Raw genomic sequence first — 12,832 nt, forward strand, 5'->3', positions numbered from 1 at the left:
AGATGGCCGAAAATGAATCTACGTAGTTTATGGACAGCACCTGACTGATTGAAGGCCCATATAATCACAGGTTCGATTTCTGATCGGTCCAGGAATGGGAATGGGATTTTCCTTGACTTTCGTAATGGAATTTGATATGGAGCAAATATCTTCGTGCCTGACACACATGCAAAATAATCATTGGTCATTTTTAATGCCAAATAGCGAAAACCAGGTTAAAACTACAGTTACTATGTGTATACGGTCTGGCGAAAAGAAAATCCAAAGAACTGGCAATAGGAGCATATACTGCCAACACCAGAAAAAGTCCAAGCTTTAGACAGACTTAGTATTTTCAGAACATGAATTTATTATCTTTAATACTCCCCTTGTATTCAAGCTCTCTCGAAATGTGAAGTTCAATTAGCTCCGATCGAGCCAGCTTTTTCTTCTTTTTTACTCATTCTACTAAACATGCAAGAGAAAAAGTGCGATGAAAAGGAAGGCAAGCTGCCTCTTATTGTAATTCTTCCCGAGAATCCTACAGGAATTGGTTTAAGGATTTGCCCTGGAATTCCTTTCGGTATTCTACTCAGCATTCTTGCTTGGATACCTACAAGTATTCTTCTACGGATTCTTTCCTCTCTGAATCAGAGATTCCTCCCAGAATTCTTTCATTAGAAATTTCTCCCGGGATGTTTTCATTGATTTCTTTTAGGATTTCTTCCGGGATTCCTTCCGAGGTTTTTCACGTATTTCAGAGGGTTTTTTTTTTTAAAGATTTCATCAGGGATGCCTACCGGGATTCTTTTATTGATTGCTCCTTTCCTGGCTCTCGCGGGATTCCTTCGGGCATATTTTCAGGCATTTCTTCAAAAATTCCTTCCAGAATTCCAACATTGTACATTGATATCTGCCGGGATTTCCTCGTTGCTTTTCCTGGGATTCCTTCAGGGTTTAGGGTTACCTCCCATGATTGATGATGATTGATTCAAGCATTCTTTTCAGAATTTCTTCGAAGATTTCTCCCGACATTCTTTCCGGAATTTTTCCCAAGATTTATTAAGTAATTGCTTTTGGGATTTCTTTCAGAGATTATTCCCGGGATTCCTTAATTTATCACTATCACAAAAAAAAATATGGATTTCTTCTGGCGTTTTGTCAACAATGCTTCCCTAGTTTCCTTTGAATTTTTCTCTTGGGTTTCCTTCAGAGATACTTTGAGATATCTGTCAAGGATCTTCACATGAATTCATTCTGGAATTCCGCTAGGAATTAGAATACTCGCGAGGTTTCTTCATTGATTCCTCCCGGGGTTCCTTCATGAAGTTCTTCCGGGATTCCTTCATGAATATATTCCTGCTTCCTATTAGAGATTCCTTCAGGGACTTCTCCCAGAATTCTCTCACAGATCATTTTCGAGATTTCTCCAGGATTCCTAGGTTGTCCCGGGATTGCTACATTAGTTTTTCTTGGGATTGCCCCAGAGATTCCCTCAATATTTTGTTTTTGTTTTAGGAGTTTCAGGAGTTCCAGCTGAAGGAATTCCTCCAGAATTCTTTCAGAGATCTCTTACGAGATTCTATCCGGATTCATTCAGGATATTCAATGGGATTTCTTTTGAAACTTTCTTGGATTAGTTAAAGGGGATTTCTTCGGTTCCTCCCAGGATTCCTTTGTTAAGCCCTCCCGGGATTCTTTTATTGATTCTTCTAGGAATCCTTTCAGGATTCTTTCAGTTGTTCTTTTAAGGATTTCTCATGGAATCTTTAAGGATTTTGTCCTAGGTTCCTTTTATTGCGGCACTCTGCGGGTATTCCTCCCGAGATTCATTTAGATATTTTTTCGAGGATTTCTCCTGAATTCACCGGACAATTTACCTACCATACTTGGCTATGAAATAGTTCTACATATTATTCTTTTCAGTCATCGATTTAATTAGCACTTTTACAGATACCAAATAGATCATTTATCTGATACTAATCTCCGTTGCTTCTGTCTCCTCCATCAACAGATCCCGGCCTCTGTCATCAGCAGCGTTGGCGCGGTAAACTATCAGCAATCGACGGCTGCGGTCCGGCAGCTGTACGTTGTGGCACCGGTGGTTGGCTATGGGTCCGGAGGCGGTGTCGGTACTGCCTTCCACGCCACCAACATCACCGCTGCTACGAGCAGCAGCAACGACAATGTGAAGGGTCATCCCCAACCCTACAGCAACAGTGCTAGCGAAAGTGCCAATCATCATCACCATCAGCAACAGCAGCAGCAGCAGCAACAACAACATCTTCAGTTTCATCAATCCGGTAGTGGCAGCAACGACAGCCAAAGGATGATATCACAAACCAGCACCGGTAGCTCCTCGACGCCGACGGTCTACAGTTCCGCAGCGTCGTCGACGGCGGCGGCAACGGCGGCAGCTGCAGCAGCATCGGTGGCCAACAACAGCAACGGAAGTACAAATCAACCCCGCCAGCATCCGAAGAAGCGCAAGTTCTATCTGGCTGACCTCGAGGAGATGGAATCCCACCGGGGCAGTGCAGGTTCCTCCGGGCCGCCATCGCAACCCGTCGACACGGGAGGAACCTCGCTGCTAAACGGGAGCAATATTAGTAACAGTGCTGTAAATAATAGTAGTAGTAATAGTCACAATGTTGTTAGCATAGAAAGCGATCAGAACGCGGCGGGCACGGGCGATGTTTTCTCGGGGACATCGGGCCACACCGAACTTCCAAACAGTAGGCCACCGTCGGGCTCTTCGGCGTCTCCCTCGGTGGCCTATAGTAGCAGTTGTAGCGGCAACAATCTAGGTGCAATAATAACCGTTACTTCGATGGCACAGCTTCAACCGCAATCGATAAACGCGATGAGCGAACGTGTTGTCAGCTGTAGCAGTCCCAGTACTAACAGAAATAACAGCAGCCACAGTAACAACGGTACTATGGAAGGAGCTAGGCTTCATTCGCAACAGAACTACGAGACCATGCCACAGCAGCAGCAGCAACAGAGGCAGATAATGCTGCCATCGGATTCGGTGAGGCCTCCCCAGCAGCAACAGCAGCAGCAGCAACCAGTCAGGATACAACAAACTGCCGATGCATACTACGGCAATAAGAAAATCTACACCAGTACTTCTTATGGGTAAGTTGAAATCGTGTTTATAATTTACCCATTACGGATTGCCAATTTTGTCAATCTTTTTCATTCAAATATTTATGTGGTTAAGCAGGGGATTCAGAATTAGTTTGGCTTTCTATTCATTAGAATTTCAACCTGTTGTTTGGCTTAGCTGTTCGAAGCGACGGTCCAGCGAATATGGAGTCGTTAGCATTGGCGTAGCTAAACCAACTAGGCCAGAACATAATGGAAACCCGTCCGAAGATGTTTTGAAAATGTCTAGGAATGTCGTCAATGACTAACTGGAGTTCTTTTAGTAATGAATCAACCATTGCGTCTATGCTAGTTTCCTATGTTGGAATATCCTGGTCCCTGGATCTCTATTCCTCTAAGAACAAACCTTCAGTTGTATCGTTCCGAGTACATATTGCCGGAATTTCCCAAGAGATAGTTTAATATACTCCTATACTGCATATACTCATCACAGAACATAATCTAATATAAATGTCAATTGACGTATGCTCGAAAGGATCATTGGAAGTATTTTGAAGGCATTCTCGTAGAAGCCTTGAAACTATCACTGAAGGAAACCTTCGAGGGAAATCCAGGGAGGAAATCTCCGGAGAAATTCTTGAAGGTATTTTCGAACTCTTAAATGATGGAATTCTTGGAAAACCATGGAATTCGTCTGAACGAATTCCTGGACGAATAGCTGGAATATATTAAAAAAGAAACGTCTGGAGCAATTCAAGAAGGAATTCATAGAGGAATTCGTGATGTTCTAGAGAAATTCCGGAAGGAAACCCTGGGTGAATTCCTGAAGAATTTCGTGGAGAAATGTCTGAAAGCGCTTTTAGTATAGAAGAGTATAAGACATAAGTACTTATATGCCTAAAGTAAGTCACAGTGACTGTGAAAAAAAAATCAAAGGATATATTCCTTAAAGAATCGCAGGACTAAATTCTAAGAAACTCCTTTGCAGGAGCTGCAGGGGGTATACTTGAAGGAATTCATGGATGGATTTCTGAATAAAAATGTGGATGAACTCCTTGAAGATTCCTCTGATATAATTGTGAAATAATCCCTGGATGACTTCTTGGAGAATTTCCTGGCTCCGAAAATTTGAAAACGAATCCCTGGAGGAATTCATCTAGGAATCCTTCAAGTATTTCAAAACATCTTCAGTTAATCCTGGAAAAAATGTTGGGTAAATTCCTGGAAAAGATTAAGGACGGATTTCTGACATTTCTGACCGCGGGGAATTTCTGAAGAAATCAGTACAGGAATCCCTGGGACAATCCCTGAAAGAACTCCCGGAGCAATCCATAGAAGAATTTCTGGAGTGTGAAGAATGAGGCTAAGTTGAAATTCACGAATAAAAAGAAATTTGAAAAAGGAATTCCTGGGGAATATCCCTAGAAGATGTGATTCCTGCAGGTATGCCTAGAGTAAACCCTGTAGAGCAATTATGGGAGAAATCCCTGGAAAAATTTCTGAAGAAATCTTTTGAGGAATTCCTGGAGGAATCAGTAGACAAATTTCTGGAGGAATCTTTGGAGAATTTTCTGGAAGAATTCCTGGAAGAACACCTAAAGGAAATCTTGGAGAAATTCCAGGAGAAATGCCTGAAGCAATTTCTAGAGCAATCTCTGAAGGGAATCCTTGGGGAACTTCTAGACGAATTCCTGCTTGAATCCCTGGAGAAATTGTTGGAGTAATTTCCGAAAGTGGAGAAATTCCTGGAGAAATCGATAGATGAATTTTTCAAGTAACGCCTGGAGGAATTTCTGAAGAAGTAACAGAATGATTTCCTCGAGGCACCCATGGAGAAAATCCGGGACGAATGCCTGGCGCAATCCCTGGATGAATCGTGGTGGAATATCTAAAGAAACTCTGGGAGTGACCTCTGGAAGAATTCCCGGAACAATCCCTAGATGTATTCCTGTAGAAATTCCTGAATGAATCCGTTGACGATTTCCTAAAAGAATAGCTGAAAGGATTCTTGCAGGAACACCTGGAGAAATTGCTAAAGTAAACCATAGAAGGAATCCTGGGAAGGATCTCTGGTGAAATTTCTGAAGAAACCTTCTGAGGAATTCCTGGAGGAATCCTTAGAGAGAAAATTCTGGAGAAATTCCTGAAAGAATTCCTGGTGGATTCCCTGAAGAAATTTCTGGAGGAACCTTATGAGGAATGCTTGGAGGAGCTTCTGGAGAAATCTCTAGAGGAATTCTTGGGAAAATTGCGTAGAAATATCCCTGAAAGAATTCCTGGAGGAATCTCTAGAAAAATTCTGGGAGGAATAACTGGAGGAATTTCCGAAGGAATTCCTGGAGGAATTTCCGAAGGAATTCCTGGAGGAATTTCCGAAGGAATTCCTGGAGGAATTTCCGAAGGAATTCCTGGAGGAATTTCCGAAGGAATTCCTGGAGGAATTTCCGAAGGAATTCCTGGAAGAATTTCCGAAGAAATTCCCGAAAGAATTTCCGAAGAAATTCCTGGAGGAATTTCCGAAGGAATTCCTGGAGGAATTTCCGAAGGAATTCCTGGAGGAATTTCCGAAGGAATTCCTGGAGGAATTTCCGAAGGAATTCCTGGAGGAATTTCCGAAGGAATTCCTGGAGGAATTTCCGAAAGAATTCCTGGAGGAATTTCCGAAGGAATTCCTGGAGGAATTTCCGAAGGAATTCCTGGAGGAATTTCCGAAGGAATTCCTGGAGGAATTTCCGAAGGAATTCCTGGAGGAATTTCCGAAGGAATTCCTGGAAGAATTTCCGAAGGAATTCCTGGAGGAATTTCCGAAGGAATTCCTGGAGGAATTTCCGAAGGAATTCCTGGAGGAATTTCCGAAGGAATTCCTGGAGGAATTTCCGAAGGAATTCCTGGAGGAATTTCCGAAGGAATTCCTGGAGGAATTTCCGAAGGAATTCCTGGAGGAATTTCCGAAGGAATTCCTGGAGGAATTTCCGAAGGAATTCCTGGAGGAATTTCCGAAGGAATTCCTGGAGGAATTTCCGAAGGAATTCCTGGAGGAATTTCCGAAGGAATTCCTGGAGGAATTTCCGAAGGAATTCCTGGAGGAATTTCCGAAGGAATTCCTGGAGGAATTTCCGAAGGAATTCCTGGAGGAATTTCCGAAGGAATTCCTGGAGGAATTTCCGAAGGAATTTCCGAAGGAATTCCTGGAGGAATTTCCGAAGGAATTCCTGGAGGAATTTCCGAAGGAATTCCTGGAGGAATTTCCGAAGGAATTCCTGGAGGAATTTCCGAAAGAATTCCTGGAGGAATTTCCGAAAGAATTCCTGGAGGAATTTCCGAAGGAATTCCTGGAGGAATTTCCGAAGGAATTCCTGGAGGAATTTCCGAAGGAATTCCTGGAGGAATTTCCGAAGGAATTCCTGGAGGAATTTCCGAAGGAATTCCTGGAGGAATTTCCGAAGGAATTCCTGGAGGAATTTCCGAAGGAATTCCTGGAGGAATTTCCGAAGGAATTCCTGGAGGAATTTCCGAAGGAATTCCTGGAGGAATTTCCGAAGGAATTCCTGGAGGAATTTCCGAAGGAATTCCTGGAGGAATTTCCGAAGGAATTCCTGGAGGAATTTCCGAAGGAATTCCTGGAGGAATTTCCGAAGGAATTCCTGGAGGAATTTCCGAAGGAATTCCTGGAGGAATTTCCGAAGGAATTCCTGGAGGAATTTCCGAAGGAATTCCTGGAGGAATTTCCGAAGGAATTCCTGGAGGAATTTCCGAAGGAATTCCTGGAGGAATTTCCGAAGGAATTCCTGGAGGAATTTCCGAAGGAATTCCTGGAGGAATTTCCGAAGGAATTCCTGGAGGAATTTCCGAAGGAATTCCTGGAGGAATTTCCGAAGGAATTCCTGGAGGAATTTCCGAAGGAATTCCTGGAGGAATTTCCGAAGGAATTCCTGGAGGAATTTCCGAAGGAATTCCTGGAGGAATTTCCGAAGGAATTCCTGGAGGAATTCCCGAAGGAATTCCTGGAGGAATTCCCGAAGGAATTCCTGGAGGAATTCCCGAAGGAATTCCTGGAGGAATTTGGATTAATTCCTGGAGGAGTTTCAGAAAGAAGGAATTCCTGAAGGCATCGCAAGAAAAAATGTTGGAGTCATTTTTTTAAATAATCTTTGAAGTTGTTCCTGAAAGAATCACAGAAAGTATTCCCGGGTGAATTCCTGGAGGAATTCTTGGAGGAACTTCTGAAGAAACACCATGAGGAACCGCGGAAGCAATCCCATGGGGAATCTCAGGAGAGCTTTCTTAGCGATTTCCTGGAAGAATTTCTGTATATATTCCTAGATGAAATATCCATGTCTGCAGTAATTTCCGGACAAATTATTGAAGGAATACTTGGATGGACTCCTGAGGGATTTTTTGTACAATTCCTGGATCAATTTTTGAATAGTCGCTAGTAACATTTTCTGGAAGACTTTTCTGCAGAAATACCACCGACGAACCGACGTGACAGCTACAACAAATAAATTCAAATTTGTTGTCCCCGACGCCATGATGAAAAATCGCCGAACACTACTGCCTCCTCTATAACGATTCGCGTTGTTTTGATAGCTTGACTCCAAACCCCTGTGTATTGTGTATTCATATAGGAAAAGGTTCGTGCCTGCGCTGATTTGACAGAAGCGTTCGCTGGCTTTGCTGGTCAACCGTTAAATTTAGGGGGGACAGTTTTGAAACACCACCGTCACGTCGGTTCGTCGGTGGAAATACTATGAATAATACCAGATGAAGTTATTAGAGCAATCTCTAGTGGAATTCTGGAAGGAATATATGGATAAATCCCTGAAGACATCTCTGAAGGAATATATGCACAAATACATTAAAAGATCTCTGGAGAAATTATCGAAGGAAACCTCGAAAATGCATTGTAACAATCACTGGAGGAACCTCTAAAGATATCCCAGGACAAATCCCCAAAGATGTCTGGTAAATTCCTAGATGAATTCTTAAAGGAATCTCTGAAGGAATGATGCACTGCAGCAAGTTATGGAAAAATTCCTGGAGGAATTGTTCATACTCATATAGTTTATGAAACTAGGAATTAAAATCTAAAACAGTCAATTTGATTCCTCAAAACTGCTATGCCGACTTGCATATTCACTTATCGGGCGCCCAGGCCGCTTAAAAGTCATCTTAAGTCAGCCATATTTGTATTCTCCTAGAGCAGACGCCATCCGCACGGTGTGCTGAAACACGATTATTATCGAAGTTGCATGAACCTAAAATATTTTTTCGTTATAAGTTAGCCTTTAGCGTGTAGAAAAAGATGCTGGGGGGTAGAAAATCTTTCACCGGGGAAATTTGAAATAAAATGGATTTTAGTATTCTACCATTTTTTCCATATAAAGCTAGTGTTACGCAAAAACAGTTAAGTCAAACTCCTCTTTGAAAGACACCTTTCGAATAATTAATTTGAACACCCATAGAGTGAAACAAACGTAGAACATTTTGCAACGAATCATAAGTTGTTTAAGACGTTCGTTCTGTGTGACCAGCCCACTAGAGTCTGCCAAATTTCATATATCAGAATAGCACATAAATTCAATGCCCTCTATGTGAAGGTTCTGCCTCTTATCTCTTGACGAATTTTGCTCATAACAAACTCTGACAATGACAATACATCGTCCTAAAGTATAGACGTGGCTTGTGAATTTTCAGACATTACCCGTAGTTCCTGTCGATGCCAATGGCCCAACTTCCCTTCTAAATGGCAACGTTAGGTTTTTTTCTGATGAAACTTATAATAATATTTGATTCTGAGTCAACGATACCAGAAGCCTGACCAGCATCAATGTTCTTTTATGTGTTGTGATGTGAATTATATTAATATATACCTAGTTTTGTGTGGCAGCCCTAAAAAGAGAACGTACAATTTTAGTAATAAAATTAAATTATTGTGTGCTCTGAAATTTGCTGCAATTATCCTTGCCATTTCCGCGTCCTTGTTTTATTTTTATTTATTTCTTCATTTTTTTCTTATTTTTATTCATTTCTTGCAACTTCAAAACATGAAATTGTTTTCTGTAATTGTGTTCAAATTTAAATGATTAAATTTATGTTTGACCTGTTATTATCTTACAATTGTTGCAAGCAAGGTTGCAACCATTCATTTGCAAAGATTTACATTCATTTGCTATTATCTCAGTTCAGAAGCATGCTATCGAAAAACAATGTATGGATGCATTTAACCTTGTAGTTTTATCTGAAAGTTTGCCGAATAACATTGGGGTCGCAAACGCATTCCAAAGTCGTGAGCGAGCTGTGGAGGCAACTTTTCACAGCGTGAATGAAATTTACATTCACCGCGTGGAGAGTTGCCTTCACAGCTCGCTCACGACTTTGGAATACGTTTGCAACCTCAATGTTATTCGGCAAACTTTCAGATAAAACTACAAGGTTAAATTCATCCATACATTGTTTTTCGATAGCATGCTTCTGAACTGAGATAATATCAAATGAATGTAAATCTTTGCAAATGAATGGTCGCAACCTTGGTTGCAAGCATACATTTTTGCCACCTTCGATAAAATGGGTCATAAAATCACACTGGCCAAATTCGATAAACTGGGTATGAAAAAGAAGCTCCTCATTTGGCTTCAATTCCATCCAATCAAAAGACGCAGTATGTCTGGGAAAATTGGTGACGTCTCTTCACCGTTTACAGTATGGTCCAGCGTTCTGAAAGGCAGTCATCTTGGATCGTTTCTTCCCCAGCTGTATATTTATGAATTACGTTAACATTATCCTTAAATGAAACTTTTGCGACCTGCAGTTGTATTTCACGATTAAGGAGCGTCCCGATGCAGCTTTTCTGCAGCAACAGCTTAAAACCTTTGCTGTATGGTACTAGTCAAATCGGATATCACTAAATATATCGAAATGCTCTGTCATATCATTCGGCCGCAAAAAGTCAATTTTCTACTCTGACTACGCTTTGGGAGGTGTTAAATTAAAGCGCAAATCGACAGTCAAAGATCTCGGAGTTCTGTTTGACACAAAACTGCCATTCGGTTTTGGTTTCCCCTCGCCTTCGCCAAGAAGTTTAAGGACATCTACAGCTTGAAGTCGCTATATTGCTCAATAGTGCGCCCCATCCTGGAATACTCGGTTGGTGTCTGGACTTCTCATTACAACATTGAAATTCGCCGCATTGAAAGAGTACAGCGTAAATATATTCGTTTTTCTCTACGTCATCTCAGGTGGAGGAATCCGCTAACATTGACAAGCTATAAAAGCCATTGTCAGCTTATTAATTTGGACCTTTCAGTGCGATCAAAGTTTATATTGTTGGCGATCTTATTCAAGGCAACATTGATTGCCCAGCACATCAACACACGCCAACGTAGTCTTAGATCTCATCCGTTCCTAAATCTTCCATCAGCAAACACCAACAACAGCATAAATTACAGCCTACATGAGCCGATTCGTAGTATTTCTTGTTTGTTCAATATTTGTTATTTTGAATTTTATGTGCTGAAACACGATTGTTATCGAACTTGCATTGAATATGCAAGGATGATACATTAACAGTTTGTTGTAACTGAAATTTTACAAGAGATAAGAGGCAGAATCTTCACATATTTATAGGGCATTTTTTTTTTTTCTATCTGTATTAACGAGATTTTAGCCCTAGGCTAGTTTATCTCGGGACCCACGTTTTATTTCCCTTCCAAATGATGAACCCACATTTTTATGTGACTTTGTCCGGAGTGGTATTCGATCCCAGGTCCTCGGCGTGATAGTCAGGTGATTTAACCACCACACCAGGTCCGCTCCCTGGGCATTGAATTTATGCGCTATTCATTTATCTGATATATGGATTTTGGCAGACTCTAGTGGGCTGGTCACATAGAACGAACGTCTCAAATAACTTGTAATTCGTTGTAAAATGATTTACATTTATTTTACTCTGTGGATGTTTAATTTTATGATTGCAAAAGTGACTTTTGAAGAGGAGTTTGACTTACCTGTTTTTGCGTAACACTAGCTTTATATGAAAAAATGGTAGAATACTAAAATCCATTTTATTTCAATTTTCCCCGATGAAAGATTTTCTACCCCCCAGAATCTTTTTCTACACGCTAAAGGCTAACTTATAACGAAAAAATATTTTAGGTTCATGCAACTTCGATAATAATCGTGTTTCAGCACACCGTGATCCGCTTGCCGAGTGTCTAAAAATAGATTTCCGAGCTGCCGCTGGAGCTGCCCTCACCAACACAATCACATTACGGCTTTGCTAGTGGCAAAAGTGCAGTCGTTTAAAACAATCCGTTATTTTATTTTAAAACTACAAAATTTCTGTTTCAAACAATGGAACAGTTCAGTTTAAACTAGAAATCAATTTATCGCTACAGCAAACTGAAAAATCAGTTGATTTGAACTAGAATTTAATTGTGTTTATAATTTATTTTTTTGCGTGTAACGCGTTAAGTCAGTTTTCCGCTATTTGTGAATAATTAGATTACTATTTTCATAAACTGCCTATTATTTCATAAATAACTATGTGTTTCACGGCTAGCTACCAGTCCTGCTAATAGGAATTTCCGAAACGTTTTTGGGTATTTGGTTTAAACGGTAACTTTGACAAACAGAGATCTCCTCAGATGTTATCTGTCTGTCCGAAGACACAGTCCACACGAGTACCTGCATTGTCAGGAAATGCATTAAAAACCACAAAGAATTTCCATAAGATCCTACTTTCCATGGGTAGGTAAGATCGAAATCACGTTCCCAACTTTCCCCATTTTTTGATTGTGCGAATCTCCTGCGCGAAAGGCAAGATCGACTACGGAACGGATGTTTGTTTACAATGTATGAGCGAGCAACGATGCATAAACCATTTCGCGCAAATTGTTATTCAAACTAGATGTGTGTATTTCTTGGCAGTTTTTAAATAAACACGTTGTTTGGCTTTTATGCTCTGTACTCCGGCTCGTATCGTCGTACGTAACTCGTAACCCCATCAGTCAGTCAGTAGTGGCCGGAGCCGGGTGACGTGACAGCGCGGGTATTATGAATCATTCATATATCCGTCGTCGGCGACACAATGGATGGAAGAGATCACTCGGCCCGGCCGTCGGCGGCATATTTACGGTACGGCTTATGTGCCCCGGTACCCCTGATACTACAACAGAACCGTGACTGTTCTTATTTTACTCGTATCAAATCGCTAATCGCTCGCTTCTACTATTTGTGCGGACGGTAATTTGTGGGTTTCAATCTCTGTTACCTGCGTATTATGTATTCGCTTTAGTGCGATTCGACTGGAATATTCCTCCTCGTGTGCTGTCTGCTCCGTACTGGATTTACATTTTTCGCCGATGAAATGATGCCATCTGGAATTTGTGGTTCTAAATGAGATTGGAAGTTGGAAATCGCGGTTGTCATCGCAAGTGGCAAGGCTGATTTGGAGAATAAATTTGCGGCAACGGGAACAGTGTTTTAGTCACGTAGCCGGATTTATTTTTATGATTTGGCCAAATAATTGGTGTGTTACAATTCGTTAAGTTGAATTCATCTGCTGATCATGTTCCAGGACTCTGAAGTTCTTACATTTTAAAAGCTCGCCTTGAATCGGAATCGGGCAGATTACTCCCTCCTTCCAATCCTCCGGTAGCTGTCCGTTTCACCAGATCCTGACTATCATCGGTGCATATCGGTGCAGGCAGGTGGCTAACTTTTCTGAGCCCAACTAGATGAGTTC

The 12,832-nt window shown here is 41.3% G+C and overlaps 1 protein-coding gene and 1 long non-coding RNA gene across 6 annotated transcripts in view; one reads left to right on the top strand and one right to left on the bottom strand.

Annotated features, from left to right (window-relative positions):
* The window catches only part of LOC109411737 (mucin-19), a 223,838-nt gene that overhangs the window by 140,277 nt on the left and 70,729 nt on the right, over window positions 1-12,832 (top strand). For all 5 annotated transcript variants that reach the window (XM_062859880.1, XM_062859881.1, XM_062859883.1 and 2 more), the window contains exon 3: window positions 1,994-3,117. In XM_062859880.1, coding sequence (XP_062715864.1) covers window positions 1,994-3,117 — 1,124 coding nt within the window. The remainder of the gene's footprint in view (window positions 1-1,993; window positions 3,118-12,832) is intronic.
* Window positions 1-12,832, bottom strand: part of LOC134291749 (uncharacterized) — a 401,595-nt gene that overhangs the window by 71,451 nt on the left and 317,312 nt on the right. The gene's annotated exons all lie outside the window — the stretch shown is intronic.

This window comes from Aedes albopictus, chromosome 3 (assembly GCF_035046485.1).
Source record: "Aedes albopictus strain Foshan chromosome 3, AalbF5, whole genome shotgun sequence".
NCBI classification, from domain to species: domain Eukaryota; kingdom Metazoa; phylum Arthropoda; class Insecta; order Diptera; family Culicidae; genus Aedes; species Aedes albopictus.